Source organism: Coturnix japonica, chromosome 5 (assembly GCF_001577835.2).
Source record: "Coturnix japonica isolate 7356 chromosome 5, Coturnix japonica 2.1, whole genome shotgun sequence".
Classification (NCBI taxonomy): Eukaryota; Metazoa; Chordata; class Aves; order Galliformes; family Phasianidae; genus Coturnix; species Coturnix japonica.
The window spans coordinates 23,549,313-23,572,465 of NC_029520.1; the positions used below are offsets into that span (position 1 = coordinate 23,549,313).

General features: G+C 42.2%; 1 protein-coding gene across 14 annotated transcripts in view; it reads left to right on the plus strand.

Moving 5' to 3' along the window:
* The window catches only part of NUMB (NUMB endocytic adaptor protein), an 88,523-nt gene that overhangs the window by 61,000 nt on the left and 4,370 nt on the right, over nucleotides 1–23,153 (plus strand). For 7 of the 14 annotated variants that reach the window (XM_015864606.2, XM_015864604.2, XM_015864603.2 and 4 more), the window contains 8 exons: nucleotides 3,634–3,708; nucleotides 8,791–8,868; nucleotides 15,468–15,542; nucleotides 17,362–17,502; nucleotides 18,961–19,162; nucleotides 20,430–20,729; nucleotides 21,998–22,147; nucleotides 22,991–23,134. In XM_015864606.2, coding sequence (XP_015720092.1) covers nucleotides 3,634–3,708; nucleotides 8,791–8,868; nucleotides 15,468–15,542; nucleotides 17,362–17,502; nucleotides 18,961–19,162; nucleotides 20,430–20,729; nucleotides 21,998–22,147; nucleotides 22,991–23,134 — 1,165 coding nt within the window. Of the gene's footprint in view, nucleotides 1–3,633; nucleotides 3,709–4,083; nucleotides 4,227–8,790; nucleotides 8,869–15,467; nucleotides 15,543–17,361; nucleotides 17,503–18,960; nucleotides 19,163–20,429; nucleotides 20,730–21,997; nucleotides 22,148–22,990; nucleotides 23,135–23,153 lie in introns of those variants that run through there. The other 7 variants (XM_015864614.2, XM_015864616.2, XM_015864612.2 and 4 more) reach the window with 7 other exon arrangements.

A 23,153-nucleotide genomic window follows, 5' to 3' on the forward strand; every position in this document is an offset into this window, starting at 1 on the left:
TGCTGGGGAAGGTCCTTCCTTTGGGCCAGCAGCTGTTGAGTCAATGCTGTTGAACTCAGCTTCTTTAAAAACAGAGATAGCCAAGTATTTGTGAAAGGAAACAAACATGATCAAGGTAGTATTTCTTGTACTAGGACGCAAATGGCAGAGTGATTTCATTGCTGCCCAGCAATATTACCACCATAAAATGTCAGCCCATGGTGTTTTATTAGGAACGCTTTCAAAAGTGTGTGTTTGGGGAAGGTAGTGGGACAGCTTCACCAAACATGGTCTGATTTGACATGAAATCAGAAAAGGCTTAAAATACTGAAATATAATAATAATATAATAATGAAGTTTTTCAAGTTCCACATACCAGTTTGACTTCTTCCTGTGTTTATTGCTATTTGGAACTTCTATTTTGTGATTGTCTTTATGTGGACTCTGCCCTAAAGGATTTTGCTCTTTCTGTAGAAGCAGTGTTGGCTGATTTTCTGGTATAGTGGTTAAATATTTTGTGGAACATCTTATGTCTGAGAACTGCTGATGTCATGGCTATCACTAAGTGGTTGCTATGGAAATTAAGTAGGAACACATTCAATATTAATACTGCATTCCCATTATTTGCACTTCCATGATGGAAATGTGCTTGCTTTCTCCAGTCATGTTAGGTTGTGTGACTCTTGTGATGAGGATCTCTCTTTGCAGGTAGGCTTACTGCTCTGTGAAGTCTCCAGCCACAACAGTGTGCCTTGTACAGTTTTGTGCCACTGTTATTCTGTGTCCCAGTCTCTGCATTTCTTTGTGGTGCTGTGCCTGGATGGATTTGTTAGAGGCTTTATGTGTGGCCTGTCTCTGCCCAGGCACTCTGCGTTATGATTCTTTCGTTTGAATGGGAAAGTTCTTTCGAGATATTGAAGAGTTGTGTGTAGGAGTGTGGGTTGTGTGTATCTGCTTTTTAAAGTGGTTTCTGTGCAATTTCTTTGACATGGCAGAACATCAGAATTTGTTTTTTTGTTGAATAGAAGCTAAACACCAGAGTTCTTAATCTGATTAGCAGCTGTATTTCTCTTATTCTATTAAATGTTGAAATTCCGTTCTTAACGTGTTGTGATAATAGCAAGTAGAGCTGATGCTTCAAATGTAAGGATAGGTAGTGATATAAATCCAGTGTAATGCTTCTCATTAAAAATGTAAGGCAGCTGGGAAGGAATCAGTCTGTAGCAGAGCTGGTTGCCAAGTATCTTGAAGATGTACTTGAGCCTTTGCTACCTGCTAAAGGTTGGACAAGTAGAAGTTGTGTAGCACTGCTTCAATACAGAGGCAGGTATGTCTAACTTTAACTTGATGGGGGAGGAAGGATTTCAGAAATAAACCTGAAGACGTGGAAAAGAACTTGCTGCTTAAGGGAGATTTAAGTTGATGTGGCAAAAAGCGAGGACAGGAGTGTTCTCGCCGTACAGCTGACAGTTAGTTTTAATAGAAACTTAAAGATGTTTGGACACAGAGGGAACTTGAACCTAAAAAAAATAAATAAAAAAACTGTCCAAACGATGTTCAGGAATACTTGTGAAACTTACATCTCATGTACGAGGCCAGGTTCTTGATAGCTGTGAGCAGAAAGCTTCTGCAATAGTGGTGTGCTGGGAAGAATAAGTTTTTTGATGAAGGGCTTCAAGTGCAAAGTGTAAATGCAAACAAAGCACCTTTTGTACTCATCATAAAGTAGTATTGTGTGGCAGCATAATTTCTTTTATAATTCAGAATTGATTGATGCTCAGTGAGGTCTGGGGATTGTACGCATTTGCTGTGGGTAGATGCACTTGATATGTGCAATAATGTCCCCATTCATTGGAGTGGTAGCAGTATTGAAAACTGCAGCTAAACTTGCTGTCTGTAGCAGCAGTGGCATGACTGATTGCCGAGAGTTGGAGCATGTGACTGAATAGAGGTTTGGCAGCATGCGGGGAAGCGGTTGTCTGGTCTGGAGTGCGACGAGAAGCAATATTTACCCTGCTCCATTTCTCCCTTTTCCAAGTAAAAGGCAGGTTGCCAAGTACAGGGGCTGAATGGTTTGCATCTTCAATTTGGGGGCATTTTGCCTACACTTGGGTTGAAGAGATGTACCTATAGTTCTGTAAGTCAAGAAGTTGTACTTAGTAATAATGCAAGCTAGATGGCTCGTTCCACACGTGTATCTTTGTTTACCCATGTTCTCCAGACCGCAGCCTGGTTCCTCTATATATTATCCTTTTCTTTCAGCTGACAAACTTTCTTGGGCTCCTGAAACCAAAATTTCCTCACATTAGATACACAATATTTCTATGTCTCTGGAACTTCCAGCATAGACATGGCAGAACTACAGATGTATTCCTGATGGGTGTGGATGCAAATGTGTGCTTCTGGACACAACAGTAAACGTGTTTTCATTTGTTACTGTTTGTGTAGTTTTAGGATTAAATTAGGATGAATTCTCCCCTTAGTGTTATGGGGAAATGAACATCTTGTGCAAGTGTTCAGATAGTTCAGCTAATGGAATACAGTCATTGTTTTGCCAACTCTGGTGTTCAGTTTTAGGGCTTCAGCCACACAGAGCTCACTTTGGAAAAGCTGTAAGATGTCGGATCTTTATTATTTACCATTTAGCTTCTATGCAGTGCATTTTTCAAACTGTTCTGTGGCTGTTTGGGGTGGGTTAAGTGAAATTCTTTCAGAATTGTTCCATCCGGAGTTACTCTATTTTAAAAATATCACGTAGTGAGACTTAATGTTAAAGCCCCCTGTCATTTAAGGTCTTCTAAGTCTCAGCTGTTTAATGATAAGAACATTGGTATGTTAATAGCCTTTTCCAGGCATCTTGCCTTACATTGAAAACCCTCACCTTAAACCAAAATAACAAGATGCCTTTCGATTTGCTATTAAATCTTTAAACAGTCTTTCTGAGTGTGTCCATTAAGGTGAATCTCCTGTTATTCTAGTAGAGCACTTACAAACGGAACGAAATCTCTTTGTTGAGCTAATCAAGCTTGGTATCCTAATTATTGAAACAAATGCTGGGAGAATGTTCTGTGGTAGTATGGGACATCTCCATAGATAATTAAATCTCAGTTTACTGCTTCATCATGCCACAGATATTGATTCTGATGTTTTAAGACCCTTTCTTTCCTCTCTGGCTACTCCAATATGAATAGTGACTTGCATGCAGTCTTATAATGTCATGTAAATCAGGGTAAATGTCTTTTAAGTTATGTAGTAAGAAGTCAGAGAGCTTTTATCTAATAGTTTCCATGGCTTTCTTCAAGAACTGAGTACTTCAAGTAAGGGTATGAATGTTTCTAAGAGAACATTTCCTTCCCCTATCAAAAAGAAGCATGATTGGGAAAGACGGGGGGAAATGGGAAGGACAAGAAGCTTCTGTTTTTCCATTATATGAAACACAAGTATCCAGTTTCCTGACACACTACCCTAATGTATTTTTTGAATTGCTTCCTCTGTGGCCTAATGTTGTTCTGGGTCATGCTGTTAATGTAAAAACTTTGCAACTTGTGATTTCAGTTTGGCATGGTTTTAAGCGCTCTGTGGTGATAAATATGCAGAAAACATGTTGTTTTTAAAGCTGTTATGATTCTTACCTTCCTGTTCTTGTTCCCACAGTACTTGGGACATGTCGAGGTGGATGAATCCAGAGGAATGCATATCTGTGAAGATGCTGTGAAGAGACTGAAATCTGTATGTATGCTTGTTTCATGAAAAAGCTTTGGGGTTGTGAGTGTTACTCCAGAAGGTCCGTTCGGCAGCAGTGCTCCAGCTGAAGCCTGAACTTTTGACCCACTTTAGGAGAACAGTTGGCTGGTGTGAGAGTACTGCTGTGGCTAGGGGGACGTGCTAATTTGATGATGAGAGGGAGAGAGTTACAACTGTTCTTTCTACTGGCAGAAACTATTTGCAAAACAAATGTGTAAAAATCCTCTGTGACCTTTCAGACTAAGTTGGTACCCATATGGGCTTCAACCATTGTTTTTTAACAGGTCTTTCTCCCTTTCTCTCTTTCTCTCTCTCTCCCTCTCTCTCTTCCTCTCCCTTTGTTGCCTGCCACTTCTATAGTGACTTAATTCACCTCTATTATACAAAATATTATTTGATTTAGGCTGCTTTTTTTTCTAATGCACTGCAACATTGTAGTCATGCATGAAATAATCTGGCTTGCATCTGCTCGAAGTGGCCTGCCTGAAGGCTGCCTAATTCTGGTATGTCATGAAGTGGGCTGCTCTTAGTTTGGCTTCTGTGAACGTTTGCTCCTGTAAATGGCACTCGTTCAAAGCTCTTGGTATTCCTACGGCTCATTTCAAGGTCTTGTCATCTCTTCCCTGTAGAAAGTCAGTGGTCAATCTATTAGAATCTGAGGCTAGAACAGCGCTGAACAGGAGGAAGAGAGGATGTTAGAATTTGAAGTCTGATTGAAGATGGAGAACTGCTGTCCTTTGCCTCACTTCTCGTGTCTTAGCTATATTCAGCCTTCAGTAATGCCTTTACCAGAAGAAATTCTTGTATCCTCCTAGCTTAGCCAAAATTACTGGAAGTAAATCAAACACTTCTACTGCATCTTTGCTAACTTAAGATATCTTTGACTGGATATGATTTTCTTTTTTTTCCTCCTCACCAAATGTGAGAACTGAAATATCTGCTGAATAAACCTGTTCTTCCTAGCACACAACAGAAGACTATAGGTTATCTTCCTTCTGTTGTGCTGTAAAGTTTGTGAAGTGCTTTACTGCTCTGATTAAAATCAAGTCTTTTCATTCTTTTCTCTCTCAGCCAGTGTCTAGCAACCTGTTCAAGCCGCATCCCATCTGTTCCCATTCAGTCCAGCAGTGATTGGTGACAGATTTTTATTAAAAAGGACCACACAGAATGTAAATTAGTTTTTGTTCTATGGATTTAGTTTATGTAGCTAAAAATGCATGTACTGACCACATGATGAATTGCATCCATTTTTGTCCTGTTCTGGTTTTCATTCTATCAGGATACTTTCTGTTAGTACATCAAATAATGTTCCAGTATCTCCTTTTTGCAGCTTCTCTCATCGGCTTCTCTGGGGAGCTGTGCTGTGAAGTATTTGCTCTCTAGGCTTTTTATAAACTTTCAGCCAATTAAGCCTGGCTAAGCTTATAAATGATGAGACCCAGTAAAAACGTAGCGCCCAATTTCCTCTGGAATCCACATAATGCTAGGATTGTGATTCTTGATCATCTGAGTTACTGATTCACATGCAAGGCATCTAATTTTTACAATACGTTCCCTGGAAGTAACTAATTTAATTTCTCTGTTCTGTGCTTTATGATTATCTGAAATTCTGAACAGCATCAACTTGTTGCCCATTCTCATAAATGCAGCGTTTTTATTTGGATAATTTTTATTTCTTCTGCTGTTTGAAATTTTTCGTGTTATGTGCAAATTGGACACAGGTTTCTGTCTTGGGGTTTCTGCTTGCATTGTCTCGTGTGTCAGTGCTGGAAATGGAGAAGCGGATATGGAGTTCTTCTGGGCCCCAAGAGGAATATTTAGATTACTGAAACTGCTTTGTGCACTTGAGCTGTTAGACACCATCAGACCCAGGCTTCGCCTAAAGCCACTCACTGCGATTCAAACCTTGCCCCCATTCTCAGATCCCTACCGCATGTGTGTGGGTTTTAAACCAGGAGCGTTTCTTTAGGATTCTCCCATTTCTGAAAGCTCTTTTCTGAACAGTATATTCTCTTAACAAGGGAAAGCCATACCACTCGATGTTGTTTCAGCATGCAGGGAATGAGATAAGAAAGTAATTTGCTTCTTTGGTTGTCTGTTCCTTTCACAGTGCTTGGTTATTTCGATGGGCTTTCTCTTGGTCTTGAAAGAACTTTGAGTTTGAGGTGCAGTGTTCAAACAGAAAGACCAGCTTTGTGAAAGTTGAACTTCGTTTTTCATACAGCTAAACTACATACAAGTGTATGTGGCCTGTTCTAATCTTCATTTTCTTGGCAGGCGTTGTATAGTTCTTATGAGTCCAGTCTATGAGTAGATAGTTCAGTTCTCTTAGATGCAGAATTGTTGACATACTTCTAACTTCTAAAACTAAGTTCTCTCTGTCTTTTACTTATTTCAGTAGATACGTTTTCCTCTTAATTCTTATTCTCCAACAGTTGGCTGTTTATTTGGAGAGCTGAAATATGATGGTTGTTTTCTTTTTTAGGGTTGACTATTAGACCTCTTAAGATTTGTCACTAAAAATACAAAACTTGACCTTCATTTTAGGGATATCATAATTTCTGCTTTACAAAGAAATGATGCAGTCAAATTTTTACCTCTTTATTGTGGGGAAATACCCTTCCAGGTCCTTTATTATCTGCTGGTTTAATATGCCACAATCATTTTTGAGCACATCTTGCAGAACTTAAAACAAATGATGGTAAACCTTTTGTTCAGGGATTGTTTAATTGACAGCTGAATAAAAGAAGCCATTTTTAGCTAGAGAGCCATTTTCAAGCTCTGGAACTGATTCAGGACAACGCTGTAATGTGCAGGTTACAATTTTTCGTGTGATAACTGAAGAGAATCGGATGTCCCTATTTTCTGTCTGATGATATGGCTCAGCAATTTCATTGATAGATCAGAAACCAGTGTGTTCAGGTATCACTATCTGTTACAGAAGTGTTACCAAAGTAGCATATGTTTTTCCCTTAGCAGAGTTATATTACCAACTTCAGATCCTCAGATTTGGATAAAAGCACTGAAAGGGTTCTACATAACCATTTCCTTGAGTTAGTGTTATTTAGTGCAGACTGGAAAACAGCTTTCTGAGGACCCTGTAAGGTAGCTTTGTAACCATATTTAATCAGGTATGGGAAAATGGTATAAAGACAAAATTATACTCTCGTATCGTGTTTTGATTTTTAAATCAGCTTTAGTGTGTAGTGTTGGTTTCTAACTTGCCACTTCTTGTTTTAAATGATGCATTTGTTTTAATATATGTTCTTGTTTTAGCAGGTAAAGAGACATAATTTAATATTTTAAAACATGCGTTAGTTATCTCTAAACTACATTAACTTAGTGTTGTTTAAAATCCATTTTGCATGATGCCTTTCCATTAACATTTCTAGCTTATTAAAAACCACAGATCTTATTTAACAAGCATTTTGCTAAGAGCAAAATTAACCATCACCTAAAAATGAGGTAGCTTCTGGTGTATCTCCTTTAGCTTTTGCTATCTTTAAGAGGCTGTTTTTTAGTGTAATGCAACAGTCATTGCTCAACTTGGCAGCAGCATCCAGCCCCTTCTCATTATGTGCACAACGCTGTGATTAATCCATTAGTTCCCCTCCCAGTGTTCAGCATATCTTGTCCAAATACATGACCGTTCTTGCTGCTAAAAGCTATTAAGCCTTTCAGCTGTCTGCACGTAGATATGTTCTTATACAGTGCCTGGGTTGACGAAAATATCTTATAGATACTTGTTGAAAAGCTCTGTGGAAGGACATTGAGCAGAGAGAAGCACTCAGTAGCAAAAGCCAGGAAATGCAGAGTTGAGATTGACACTCCCTTCTTAGCTTTGCTTCCTGGCTTTTGTTGGTTTGCGTCAGAACCATAGCTTTGTTTTAAATATAACCTTGTATATCAATCAATTCTGGAGGCACTGCCTCAGGATATTTGTAATAATAGTTTTGATATAGCATTGTTATCAGCGTGGTGGTACTTTGGGGCCAGTGGCTCTCAGAAACCCTTACTTAGTCTCATGTGGATTCTCCGTAATCTCTCTGTTACTGCTGTACCAGTTTACTTGCAAGTTAAATTGGAAAGATAATGAGAGCGGGGATATGCTTCAGAGCCAGCTTCCTTCAAGTACTGAGCAGCATGTAGCTGTGCATGCAGGAGGGTCCCAGGAAATATCCTCACATCAGATCAGGCAGATCTTGCAGTTTCCTTTTCACAATCTGGTAACAAAACAAAGCCAGTAAAAGTGGCATTCAGATATGCTTTAAACAGTGTTCTGCTTTTGTGTTAACATGAATTGGGCAATCAGTATAATCACTTCCAAGCTGAAGACGTTTTGCAGTTCAGCTTTTTGTGCCTCTGCCTTGGTCTAACTTCTCCCTCTCAGAGGTGACTTTAAAGGGGATCTTGTTCAATCTATTAATCCAGCGTTGTAGGATGAATATTTAATAGTCGTACACTGTGGAAGAAGAAGAGATCTCAGTTGTGGTTTAGTTTAGGTCAGAGGAAATTACTGTCCTTACTGGACAATGGTTGTATAAGATGCAAAGTAAGAGTAGCGCATAAACCAAAACAGTAAATAAATAGAATAAATGAAGCACAGAAGATGCTTTTTAGCTTTTAATCCTGCATTATGCCAGCTGCCCTGTGTTCTCCAGTGTATGGAGCACTTGCTTTGGGAAAAAAACGGTCAATGCAGAGCAAATCTGACTGTGACTCTGAGGTTAGAACTTTGCATTTCACGCCCGTACAGTATTTTAATTGTTCAGCCACCTCGTCTGCTGCCAAGTTTGGTTTATAACCCAACTAAAGGGAACTAAACGAGGGAGAGTGACAATGAAGTAACCACTTTGCATGAAATTGGGGCCAAGGTTCTCTTCTTTCCACCAATTTCAGGGCAGTAGCTTATTAGAATTGTGTGTGCCCTTTGATCTGCATTTTCATGGGATTATTTTCACGTTTGCCTGTCGCACCTTCTCGTGGATAACTCTAAAAACCCCTTCCTTTCCCTCCAAACCCTATTCTTGTGTGTGCTTGTTGGTTTGAAACCCTGGGACATTTTAGCTACCTTCAGTAATAGCGCTCGACTTGTCCCCCCTGTTCCTCCAGGAAAGGAAGTTCTTCAAAGGCTTCTTTGGAAAAGTAAGTTTAATGCCTCATTTGTGCTTGCACTATAAGGAGTTACATCCCTGGTATAGCACTGCTGTAAAATCAGGGTGTTGAGAATCCCCTAATCTATTTCTCAGAGTATCTACTTCTAAAATCCATTTCTTCCCAGACTTGGAAATATATGGATTAAATAAAGAATATGGTTAAAAAGATGACCTGAAACAGAAACTGAATTCCATAAGGACTGTGTCAGAAATGCAGTGTTCCGAAATGATTTGGTCTTCCTGTAAAAAATATGACTTTTTTTTTTCCTTTAAATCCCTTAAACTTGTGCCAGCCTACATCACGTAGGCAAACACCTATGGAACAGTTGGGGTCTGTGCTTGTAAGCCCTGCTGGATTGTTGGCCGCCTCGCACCACATGAGGTGCTTGCCCAACTTGTTAGTGTGGGGAGAAGGCAGTGAGCCGACACGTACCATCTCCTAAACCTTTCTTTTTTGAGCATGGTCCAGATTCAAAGGTACATGAAGATGAGACCAAGCATTTACCTGCTATTTGTTTTTCTCATTGCAGTTCTCTTATATAGGAGAAAGCTTTTCTGTTCACTGTTGCTCTTGTTTTCCTGAGGACAGTGTTGCAGAAGGAAGCAATTGTTTGTCCTTACTAAGAATGTGCTGTACTGGAGACTGGATTGGGGTGGGTTTTGTTGTTGTTTTTAATTCCTGCTGTCTGCACCTCCATAAGACAGTGTTGGTCAACCTCTAAAAAACCTTTTTGCCTCCCATCTGTTGACTGCTTCTGCATTTAAAATTCCTGTAAAACTTCCTATGGAATACATTTAAGATGCTGCTTTTCAGGGATCTTATTACATGCTGAATCTTGGTTTAAATAGAAACTAACAAGTTTGTAACTTGCATCGCAAAGTCTTTCAGAGCAGATGATTTTCTGGTCACACATTTGTCTTGGCTGTACTTAAGGAGTAAATGAAGCTTTTTCAGCTGCACCTGTGTCGCTTCGCACTCACATTGTAGTGCATGTCATAGAGGAGCAGCTATTTCCCCAGTTCACCTTTTTTCCCATGATATTGGAAAGCTCACCAGTGAGTGAGTGTAGCCATAGTGAAGAAAGAAGCTCTTTTTTTAGGGTCAAAATGCTATATGTAGGAGGATCTGCCAGATTAATCAAATCATTCCAACGTGTGAATGAATTAAAGGCTGGAATCTACAAAGGTTGGAGTGAAACTTGTTATTTGCTGTGCAATACTCTTAAGTGTTCCTTGGAATTTGTTTAAAGCCAACATGAACGACCCACCTCAACCTAATCAAAATGATGTGTTAGTTTTTTTCTTATTGGTGTTCATCTATGCCTGTAGGAAGGGCACTCAGGCAGAATGAGGCACATTTGGAGTATTTCTGTGGTAGCGCTTGCAGCATGAGGAACAATCAAGAGAAGCTAGAAGCCTTCTGTCGTTCCCAGAGCCACATCATCGGCATAAGCAAAATCTGCTGGGAAGGGGATCCTAAGATAGTGCATCACGGTGAAGAGCTCTAGGCCCTTCAGCAAGGATAGGCAGGGCAGGCTACTGAAAAGCACCTCAAGGACAGTGCAGTCATTGGTCACAGCTAACACTAATCCATGAAGGGAAAGTTCTGTTTAATGAACTCTAATCTCCTTCTTATGACAACATTATACACCCAGCTGACAAAGGAAGCTAGTTAATGTAATTTTTCTGGATTTCAGTATTGCTTCTTGTTTCTTACAGTATCATTCTGGACAAAATGTCCAGCATATGTCTAGATAAAATGTAATGCGATGGGTGAACTGTTGGCTGACAGGCTGGATTCAGAGGGTTATAGTAAACAGAGTTGCATCAGGCTGTCAGCCAGTCAGTTGTGGAGATCCTCAGGGCTCCATTTTAGGGCTGATTCTCTTTATGTTCTTATCAATGACTTTGGATATAGGATTTGAGGATATACTAAGAAGGCTTGCAGATAGCACTAAATTGGGGGGAGCTGGTGACTCCTTGAAGGGCAGAGAGATCTTGACATATATGAGGACTGAGCAATCACCAACCTAATGAAGTACAAGAGCAAGTGCTGGATTATTATTATGCTTTGCTGAAAAAAGACCTGCTTCTGCTTCAGCCAGCAAAGGAACAGTAGTTAGCAGTGAGAGTACTGAAATCCATGGTATTTAGATGTCCCTGCAATGTTTGTAATTTCTCCCTGGATATCTTGTTTTGGGATTAATGTAACATTCCAGACCAGAGTTGTTATAACTTGCTACTTGTTTTCACTGTCTGTCTAGACAGGTTTGTGTCTTTCCCTGTCCATTTTTTCTTTTTCCTCCCCTAGAAAGGTAAATCTGACTTATTTGTGTCAGGAAATGTTCTAGTGCTTAGTCACGGCCTGACATTGAAAATGCTTCATTTTCAGCTTCAAGTAAAAACGAGATGCTTGTTGCTAGCTCCCGGTTAGGCTTTTGCTGGTTTATTTTGTTTACGAAATGCAACTGAACCAACTGCCTTTTTGAGCAGCTCTGCATATTTTAAAACTAAGCCTTTTGTGTGTCAATGGGTAGCAGTACAGGTCTTTCTCATCCTTTGCTTCTACTGGATGCATGTATTTCTTGTTCTCTGAGAAGAAAATTATGTTCTTGTACATCTCAGGCTCCAGATACATCTTACAGTTGTTTGTAATGAAAGAATAAAATAGGCAGATACTGAGAAATCTGCAATCAGATGAAAGACCAGAAACAATGCAGAAGTATTTAAAAGTGCAGCGTTTGTTGTTGGGCTTCTTTGAACCTTTACTTTCAACCTTACGGTACAGTTGTTACCTAATTCCATGTTGCCATCCCTTCTAACGGCCCAGTCAGCAGGACCAGCACTGTTGCTCAAAAGAGATGTATTTCAGCTTTAATCAACTTCATTTTCTTTTCTCTGATGCCTGTGTTGAGGACACCTGCTTTTGTCTGAGAGGTTTCCCATGTGCTTTGTTTTCAGCCTTGCCTTCTGTTCACCAGGGTGCCTCACCTGCCCTCTAGGAGGCTTCCGAGGACTCTGAAATGAGTCAGGAGAACAAGTGTTGTGCTGGAGCAGATTACCAGCCTCCTAGAAAGTGCTCAGAAGTGAGCTTTGTGTCACAGCTGATTCACACTGACAAATCGGGCTCCTGGGAGTCAGTGCCATGAGTGGCTCCCCTCCAGCAGTGTCGTCATCCAAGAACTCTTGAATGTGAAGACAAGCTACTGATATAGAAGTCTGGAGGAGTCCCTAAGTAGTAGAATTTAAGACCACGCTATTGCAGTGGATGCCATCAATTTGCTTTAAATGTTTTTTGCTTGAAGTCACTTCTGTCTGTCAGACACTGTGATCCTGAATTGGAGATTGCTTCGTATGCAGTAATTTTACTGTCCACTATATATACTGTATGTCAGGAGTGAAAATGGATTCTACTTCCTAATCACGATATACTTGGCAATACCCAACCTATCATAGAGTAGTGTGTTGATTTGTGTAGCCGATATGAACTTATTTGGTGAAATTATGTCTGTCGTGGGGATAAAATGAGGATTCAAGAGATTAAAGAATTGTGTGTTTCCCAATGGAAGTAGCCTTGAGATTGGGATACAGACTGTAAGAACTTACATATTCTAAGCATTACATCCATAATAAATCTAGAAGTAAGGACTGGGAGATAGCTATGTTTTGTTTTACTCTTAGAGTAGCAAACTTGTATTAGGTTATTTTAGAATCATAGAATTACTCAGGTTGGAAAAGACCTCAAAGATCATCAAGTCCAACTACAGCCTAACCATAGTACCCTAACTCTAACGACCCTCTGCTAAATCATATCCCTGAGTACCACATCCAAATGGCTCTTAAACACACCCAGGGATGGTGACTCAACCACCATTCCAGTGTTAACTACCCTTTCTGTAAATAAGTGTTTCCTAACATCCAACCTAAACTTACCTTGGCACAGCTTGAGGCCATTTCCCCTTGTTCTGTCACATGTCACTAGTGAGAAGAGACCTGCCCCACTCTCACTGTAAACACCTTTCAGATACTGGAAGAGGGCAATAAGGTCTCCCCTCAGCCTCCTTTTCCCCAGACTAAACAGCCCCAGCTCCTTCAGCCTCTCCTCATAGGGCTGATTTTCCAAGCCCTTCACAAGCCTTGTTGCCCTTCTCTGGTGCCACAGTACCTCCATGTCCTTTTTGTACCGAGGTGCCCAAAACTGAGCACAGTACTCGAGGTGAGGCCTCGCCAATGCTGAGTACAGGGGCAGGATGACTTCCCTGGTCCTGCTCACCACACCATTCCTGATACAAGTGAGGATGCCATTGGCCTTCTTGGCCACCTGGGCACACTGCAGGCTCACATTCAGCCGACTGTCCATCAGTGCACCTACGTCCCTTTCCATCAGGCAGCTTTCTCATAAAATCTTACTTGAGGAAGCTTACTTGTCCAGTGGGATATTCAGCTCTTCAGCCGTTTATTTTTGCTCTGAGAAACATGAGGTTCTGTGGTTTAAATCAGCAGATGAGGACCAGCTCTGCTGCAATTCAGCACTGCTTTACAAAGTACCAACCTGAGTTAAACCCATGCTGATTAGTACAGACTTCAGGAACCTGTCAGCATTTGACTATAGAAACAAGGTTGTTGTGGTTTGCTGAAAAAAGAAGCGTCCTATATTCTATAATGACAGTCTAAAGCAAGCAGTTACCCACAGGTGTTGCCTTCTCTTCATTTTCCTTATTTGCTTGAAGTGAAGGTTTTAAAACTGCTAGTGGCCTTTAAGAAGTTGGTACTCCTTCAGAATGTTAGAGACAAATCTCTACAAGCCGGCTCTTGTTGGGATTGATAGGGATTTTTAGATTGTGAAAGCTAAGTGGGCATTGAGAATATAGGCTGTATTTTGTGTGTGTTCATATTTGCTTCCCTTTAAGACCAAAACCAGCAGCTTTTAAATGCTGCAGTATTTTTTAATGCACATGACAGTAACTTTGAGTCCATCTTCCTATGTGAAGAATGCTTTTTCCATTAGGCATTCCAGGATCTGAAGGTTTTACTTCATTCCTTCAGGGATATTGAACAGGATGGATGGGCTCCTACAAACTTGCTTCCGCCAGCACTTCAGTAGCTTGCTTTCATACTGTGCTTATTTTTGTTCTTCTCTCCTTTACTCGCTGTTCTGTACAAGTCAGTGCTGTTCTCTGGTCTCACCAGGCATTCTGAGAGTGCTCTGGCTGTCATCGCTGCTTCAAGAATTGGGACAGATAGTTCCTCCCCCAAAACCAGCACAAGTCCTGCCAGGCTGGTTTTCTTCACGCTTTCTGCCTTCTCTGAGAGTGAAACCGATGTGATACAGCAGGTGGCTTATCAGTCCGAGATAAAAAATACACTTCATCCTTACAATGTTCAAAGCAGAGCTGCTAATTTGGAACACACAGTAGCTTATGCCAGAATGTGTCCTTGCCATATGAATATAAATTATATACATCTGTACTGAGTTATTAAAAATGAAATGCAATCCTTGCACAAAGCCATGAGCTAAAACACCCCACCCCGCTCCACCTCCCATCCCTTGTTGCCTACAGCAGCCACAAAGTGTGTGAACACAGTGCTTCTGCAAAGGTGTGGGGAGAGCAGTCTCTGAGGTAAAAGAATAGAGTACAGGACCTGTGAATCTGAGGAACACGTTAAAAATAGTGTGTTGGGTTGTCTTGTGGTGGTACTCATAAAATTATGGTGACGGTGCACCTGTTTTGTTTGATTGGTTTTATTTCAGAAGAATATTGTCTTGTGTGTATACTGTTTTCTGCAACCCTCCTGTAAAAAGCAAACAGCTCAGAAAGAACCTGCAGTTGACATGGCTCCCAAAGCCTTCCGTGTTTCCCCCTTTTGCTCACCCTCAGCTCGTGGCAGCTGAAAGGTTCCACATTCACACCTTGGAGGAAAGCCATGGTGCTCCCCTGCTGCTGCACTCTGCTGCAGTGCTTGTCAAGCTACAGCCGAATGGTTAATGTATCATATTCGTCTGCCTCTCTTCCAGTGTGGGGCATTTTGCTCTTAGTAGATCTGTAGAATGTGTTGTCAGTCTTTGTGTTGAGCCTGTAACACCATAACCAATGACTTCTGGGTGCTTTTAACACTGGTTTAAGGTGATGCCATGATTCTGCCACGTGACTATTGGGGCTGAGGGTGGGGATGGTGGAAATACCAGGTAAGAATTTCCCTGCATTTAAACTTGTGCTCAGGAAGCTACCTGGGGTGTAACTCCTTATCAATCAGTGTTATCTGACTCTTTGGTGGAATTCTTCACCCACTTGGTCAGTCTTGAATTCTTTACTGTACACGGATGCACACCCTGTTTACGACTCCACCTGCTCCGTGCCCTCTCCCCATGCCCATGATATGCTCTCTCTGGACTACTGGCTTTGGCTTGGTTCTCTGAGTGTTATGCAACTTGGATTGAGTTATCTGGCTTTGGGCACCTTATTAATCGTGGACTTCATCTATGCTTAATGTTGTGATTCTTGGAAAGGGGGAATGGGTGCAGTCTGACACTGTTAACAGAAAGCTGCTGGGTTTTGTTCTTATTTGTTTTTCTTTCTTTTCTAAAAGACTGGGAAGAAGGCGGTTAAAGCGGTCCTGTGGGTGTCGGCGGATGGACTCAGAGTTGTAGATGAGAAAACAAAGGTAAGATTTCCATTAACAAAAATTCAGTTTCTCTATAATAAAATGCTTGTCCTAATTTTAACCAGACTCCAATCTCTATCTTAATATAAGTGTTGGTATTTAGAAGGAAGATTTAAGCATCTAGTTGGTTTAATCATTTTTTCCTTGGAAAATGTATGTATGCTTATTTTTCTTTGTTAATGCCACAGTACTTGATAAAATGAGGCAGGTAGCACAAGCATGGGGCTGCCTTTGGTCCATTTTTCAGAAGAGCCATCATTTCCCAACAAGTTCTGCTGACGTTGAGCTCACAGTGTCCCCTTGACTTTTGTCCTGTATGACTGCAGAGGGATGCAAGAGTAGTACATGGGAAAAATGACGTTAATCGGTTTGGATTCCTGAGCGTCCAAATCCCAGAACGAGTCTGAATGAATGAAAGCTGGCTTCCAGAAACATGGTGAAGGGAACACAAAGAAGGTCATTTCCCTTAAACATCTTAAAATTCCTTCAAACTTAAGATGAGCAGCTGCTGGGTATCAAATTCTGTCATCTGTAATTGGAAGCTGTTGGTCTCAAATGGAAGGCAGGTGTATTTGTGGCTTCCTTCTGGGCTGTTCTACAATGTTTTATTGTGAAATAGCACAGTGCATAAGTAAAAGCAAACTATTTGTGTGTTCAGCTGGATGCGGGCAATTAGAAATGAGAGCTTAATGCTTATCTCTATAACATTGCCTGCATTTTAGAAGATGCCACAGGTAGCAGAACAGTTTTTACTGTAATTACATAAAATGAATTTATCCTTAAGTGACTTAATGCTTATCTTGTTGACCTAAAAAATGATTTCTGCATACCAACACTGATGAGCGGGTAGAGAAAATGTCCCTCTGCAGTGTGGTAGTGTGATGAATAGCTGGGCTGTTGTTGGGGCGTGCTTTGTCAGCACTGAAGTTACCCTCCATAAGAATTCAGTATTTAATATGAGCATTAAGCTGCAGGTGAATTCATTTTGCTGATTGCCCTAAAAGGGCTAATATGTATATGCTTGCACATGTAGAAATGCATTGAAGGTGCATTATTGAATTATGCATACATATATAGAATTCTTTAAAATGAATTGTAATAACTTTCGCAGACCATAGAGGTAAGGAAAGGAATGGTGCTTAAAAAGGGAATGTGATGTTGCCTCCTGGTGGTCGAACTCAGCAGCACAGGTGCCAAGGAGCAGGCACCAATTAAAACGTATTCCAAAAACATCAGGGGAAGGAAAGTGCTGAGGGCAGCAGTTATTGAACTGTACCGCCTCCTTTTTAGAAACACCTCTCCCATACGTCTGTAGAGACAAATTGGGGTGTTTGGTAGCGCCAGCACCGCTGGTGCTTTTCTATTCCATCCTTGCATCGCTTGGTGCCACGCGAGCTGTTGCTTTTTTGTGCAGCAGCTGCTAAGTGCCCCCACACAAGCAGACTTCTTCACAGGAAAGATTTTTTGATTGCTGGACTGCAGTGAAAATAAAACCCACGTTCCCTTTTTCGCCACGCTAAATCCATAGTCTAGAGCAGAGATGTTTGGGATGCTCGTGCCCCAGAATTCTGACCTGGCCGCCTTGTCTGGCTTCTGCCAGGGTTGGCTGGGAGAAGATGGCGGCCATCCTTTTTGTTTCGCACTGGGAATGGTTTCTGGCAATGGACTCGGTAGAGAATTGCAGCCAAATCAGCGTTTCTTTGTAACACAGTGCATCCTGCAGAATGATTTGTGCAATTGTTTCTCCACGTTTCCTCACGTTGTTTTTTTCTCTTTCTTTTCTTTTTTGGTTGGCTGCAATGGATTCTTTCCCCTCCAGGACCTCATAGTTGATCAGACAATAGAGAAGGTTTCTTTCTGCGCACCGGACAGGAACTTTGACCGGGCGTTTTCATACATCTGCCGAGACGGCACCACCAGGCGCTGGATATGCCACTGCTTCATGGCTGTGAAGGACACGGTGAGTGCAGTGTGAGGGGTGCCCGGCTCCTCCTGCCTCCACCTGGGGTTACGCTGAGAAAATGTAACTGCACAGAACACTGCAGTGCACTTAAACTTCAGCTAAATAGTGCTCCTTCCATAAAAAGTATTTTAGTTCTGGTTCTATATATTTGAATTATATCCCTCTGTGCTGTCTCCTTGTGCAGAGAAGCAGTGCCCAATGTGGTGTGTAAGTGGAATGCAGTCAGCCTCAGATATGGGTAGCAGAAGGGAACCACTCTTCTAAGAATAGACAGAAGATATTCTCATCTGAAAATGTGTACAGCCCAAAACTGGAACAGCAGTGACAGTTTTTCCAGGATAAGATCATAGCGAACAGGGTATGAATAGCAGGCTGGGTATGAATGTAGCCTCTTGTATGCAAATGCTGTCTTGAATGGAAAGTCATCTGAGTGCTAAGGGATGGAGCTAGAATGAATTACATCAGGATCCTGTTTGCTTCTAAATGTTAAGATGTTTTTGCAGTGGAAGGTTTGTAATCAAGTTTTTTCTATTGCTCTTGCTTTGTAGACCCAAGTCATGTAACTCCTTGATCCAGCCATCTCCCCTTGTGGCTTTTGTTGAATCCTGCCTATATATTACACAATGCAAATCCATTGAGATAACTCCACATAGCTGTGTGTTGAAAGCAATTACATTTGTTAATTGATCGTGTTTCCTTAAAGAGAAACATTGATGTTGAGCATTCCCATTTAAACTCGTGTCAGAGCTGCGTTCTGCTGTGTATGCGGGTCAGTTCATTTACAGTGATAACAGAGGAGTTGAGCTGCTGTAATAATAGCACTTGTGACTCAGCTGCAGCCTCCAGATGAGCTGGAGTGCCAGACTTCCTCTGACTTGAACTTCACTTCCTTAGTGCAGTCACTGGGCGGTGGATCCTTTTGACCTCCCTGGTTGATAGTGGAAGTGCCTTCTGGAAGGCACTCAGTACTGATTTGTGCATTTGGTCAGAGCCATTAAGAGACATTAGTAGGCAGCTCTGCTTTTAAACTTCCCATTTGCACACAACGGTACTGCCTTCCTGTGTGCTCTCTTCCATTTGAGAGTAGCAGTGATCTATCCCTTGGGACTTAAACCTGCTAAGATGGTTCCATGAACACTTTCTTCCTGCACAAATGTATCCATAGAAGAGGAGGGATCAGTGCCAGTACGTTATCACATTGCTATCGTAGTAACAGTTAAGCTACACAGATTGACGGTCTTTCATTTCTGGGAGGCCTTCATGCTTGTACAGTGATAGTTGTGGCCCTTTTTACGTCAGGTTTAGTTTTAGAGCTATACGAGGAGGCCAATTACATAGTTCTTTTTTAATGTCTTAATTAGAGTCCTCTTGTAAAGGTGTTATCGGTTTGCAGTGCTTGAAGTACAGGGATGCTTCTGTTCCAGTCACCGTGTGATGCAGTGTTGTCTTGTGCAGGGGGAAAGGTTGAGTCACGCCGTGGGCTGTGCGTTCGCTGCGTGCCTGGAGCGAAAGCAGAAGCGAGAGAAGGAGTGTGGAGTCACTGCCACCTTCGATGCCAGCAGAACCACATTCACTAGAGAGGGGTCATTCAGGGTCACTACAGCTACTGAACAAGCAGAAAGAGAGGAAGTTATGAGACAGATGCCGGATGCTAAAGGTAAGGGGTGCAACTTACACAGTCATCCACAGTGAGCAGAATCAGCACTGAGGTTGCAGCGGAGCCCCAGCAGGGATTGCAGCTTAACATCCATCCAGAATTCCCAGTGATAGCATTGTACAGCCAGCAAAAAGATGAGCGTTATAGTTGTTACCCACAGCTCTTGACAGCAAAGTTGGCCTTTTCTTTCAGAGGGTTCCACAGCAAGTTTAGTACTGCCACTCTTGCAAAACTTTAATCTTCATTTCCATCATCCATCTGCTTGTTCCCATACGTTCGTTTTAGAATGTGTTAAATGAAGCTTAAACACGGCGCCTTTGTTATTGAGGGCATGAGTCAAAGTCTTGACCCAATGAAGGTGTGTGAAATCCTTTCCAAGAAAGACTGATTAGAAAAGTTTCACTTGAATGAGCAGCTGCAGCTCCTGGGTACTGAAGCTTGCAAGACAACATCATTAGTTCCTCTGGTGGTTCCAGCTCCTCAAAAATGCCACTGTGAGCCTTCTTTTTCCAGACTTCCAGTTATTCTGTTGATGCAACAACCAGAAAACAGTGACTGCTCTTAGTATGAAGTTTGGAAAGTCTTCAGAATGCGGCTGGTGCACTGTCAGCTCAGAGTCAGGCTCTGCCTTGCAGCACGCTTCCATCTCTGCAGTGCTGTCCCTGGAGCTGCTGGGAGCTGCTGCTTGAGCTCTGAATGCTGCCTAACCTGTTAAGTGCTCTCTCTGGCCTGCTGGAGCTTGTGTGGGCTGTTTGGCTGCTGCTGCTTCTGCAGGGATGGGGGGAAACTACTAAAGAAGGTCCAGAAGCCGTTCTGTTCCCTGCAGCTGCTCAGCTGTACCGCACTCATTAACTGAGAACAGTCAGTTGTAGTATTTTGGCCTTGATCTGTTTTTATAGTTATGTGGGAGGCAAAGTAAAGGTCTCAGACACACCGTACACTTTTCAGTCTTAATCATAAATGAATTGCGGGTGTTTCCAGAGCAGTGTTCTCAGGAACTGTGAGAAAAGCTCCATACGTAAGGCATCATTTCTATGAAGCAGCTGGCCTTCACTAGCTGCGCTCTGGGGGCTGGGTGTATGTAAAGTGGTGTGTGTGGTGAAGACTAGGAAAGGAGAAAGAAAAGATTTTTCTGCAGTGGTGTTAGAAACCTTTTTGCCAGAAGAGCACTGGTTATGCAGTTTCTCTTTACAGAACACACGGGAGTAAGGGGCAGCTGAAAATACACTGCTTTGCTCTTCTAACCTCACCCTGTTTCCTCCGACAGCTGAAACAGAAGTGAAGACAGCAGCACCAGGTGCTGCCCCAGCTACTACTGCTCCCTCTCCTGGCTCACCAGCTTCTCCTACTGCTGAAGTCACTGCCTCTGTGGAGAAGGAAATGAGCAACCCCCACGCTATCCCACGGAGGCACGCCCCCATAGAACAGCTTGCCAGGCAAGGCTCTTTCAGGGGCTTCCCTGCCCTTAGTCAAAAGATGTCTCCTTTTAAGCGCCAGCTGTCCTTGCGAATAAATGAACTGCCTTCAACAGTGCAAAGGAAGACAGATTTCCCCATGAAAAACTCAGGTAAAGCCAAATGGTGAAACATGACCTTAAGTTGTCTCTTCCTCCTTTCCTTGTCTGTGGCTTTCAATAATGCAGTACTTACACTAAACTCTTCTTCCTTCCCCACGTGAATTATTTCTGACGAGCTTACATCAGCAGGTCAGAAAGTTTCTACTTCTGGAATATGCAAGAATTTCAAATGCAGTATTGATGAGCAGGAGATAATCAGCTGTAATAATTACCTGAACTACTGGAACAGAGCTTGAAGTGTGCAGGAACAAGTGGTGCTGTATCAGTACTTCTGCTCTTCCCACTGAGCCACTGATCCAGGCCCTCTGCTTAATGCCAGGGCATCTAGAGGGTCAAACCCTGTCAAGGTTTTGCAGACCGTGGGATCACTTGACATTTTTCTGCAGTCTGTGCTTCTGCCCTTCTGAACTCTTCTGTTTGAGAGAAATGAAACTACTTTTCACCTTTGGTTAAAGGAAATGTTACTGTTTGGGCAGTACAGCAGCTGCCTGTGTCAGTAGTGAGCGGTACGGTTTTCAGATGACGGAGTTGTGGTTTTGTAGTCATTCCAAAGTAAACATCTGGGCCAATGGGTACCTTGCTTATCATTCTAGGATGCCTTGAGCTACATTATCCTGCACAGCAGTTGTACTCTCACTTGGCAGCAGAGCAACTTTTAGGATTCTGAGTTTTAAAGTTTGAATCTGTGTGGCAAAAAAGAAAACAATGACAATACCTCATCTGATTGAGCTTACAGTACTTGTTTGGTGACCTGTGCTTTAAGACCAGCACGGAGTTATGGGTTTAAAAGTAACAGTGCTGTGCATGCTAGTGTGTAGCTCTTGTCGTGCTGCAGGGGCTGTGTTGGAATATTCCTCAGATAATCAATTACTGGGAATGCCCCCTCCTTACATTTTCCATATTGTCCTTGCCATATCCGGCCATCCTATGGCATTTATATTGTTTCTGCTTAATGATGCCTGCCCAAGTCAGTTCACTGCACTGAGGAACTGGTGATCAGTACTTTGGAGGAGCAGTGCAAATGGAAATAATGAGCAGCTCTGGTCGGTCAGTAGTCTTCTGCCCTCTTGACTAAGTCACAAAATGCACTAAAGTCTTTATGTTTGTTGTTACTGTCGGGTCTTCAACACCCGGTTTAAAACCCAAGCCATAAAAGCTGTCGTACACACCTGCAGTAGGAACGCCTAAAAGAGAAATAAATGACATTTCAGTTTCTGTCTGCCTTAAGCGTCATTTAACCAGTCCTGTTGGCATTGCAGTCCCAGAGGTGGAAGGGGAAGCAGACAGCATTAGTGCCCTGTGCTCGCAGATCACCAGTGCGTTCAGCACGCCATCGGAGGACCCTTTCTCTTCAGCGCCCATGACGAAACCTGTGACCGTGGTTGCCCCACAGTCTCCCGCCTTTCAAGGTCTGTGATTTCTTTGCTTGCTGTGGTGGTGCTGGATGAGGCTTGAGTGCACATAATGTTGCTTTCTGGTGACACGTAGCATTAATGTCTTGTGTAAGTCTTGTATCAGTATTTTGGGATAATGCATCTTGTTTTGTTCACCCCATCTATTTAGTTTTTATGTGGTTTTGTTTTTAACAAGCTCACGCACCTACCACACGATGGTTGCCCGTAAAAGGGCCTGGCTTTGAGGTCGTGGCTGTTTTAGCCGGTCTGCCTCCTGGGCTGTAACAGTCTGAACAGTGGTGTGTCACAGGAGCCAAATCCTGCATGGGAAGGAGACTTGGTGCCACCTGATTGCCATTTTGCACACAAACTCCCGAGTAAGATGCGGAGGTGCCAACTGTAGCACTCTCGGTAGCGCTAACCTTCATTCCACTGATGCAGTTTTATGCAAATAGTGTGGAAAAAGAACCTCTCCTTGTTAAATGCAGCGATTATTTTGCATCCAAAATCTGGTGTTCTTTGGAATCTAAATTTAATCGTGCTATAACTTCCTTCTGGTGAGCCATATCTCTTTGCTATAGAAGCCCAACAAATGTAACGTTGGTTATCAGCGCTGACAATCTCATCAACTAAATAAAAACCCACCATCCCACAGCTGTTAACGAGAGTTGGCTCGAGATGGGATTCATGTGCATCATCAACTGTCAGTCCAGTTTGGCTGATTTACGCAAACTGCTGTCATGTGGAAGTGTTTAAAGTTGTTGGATGTTAATGGTTATGACGTGGCCCACTAATACTCCAGTCATGTGCATGCCTTGCATGAATTAATCGCACTGATGTTGTCTGCTCCCATTTTAGTTAATGGCACTGCCTCAGCCTTCTGTGTGCTTGCTGCTAAACCATCCCAAGCTGCTGTAGTGTCCACAGCTATGCCAGTTCGTGAAACCAATCCCTGGGCTCATGCTCCTGCTGCTAATACTGGAGCTGCAGCCGTGGTCTCTGGTAAGACTGGAAGTAGATC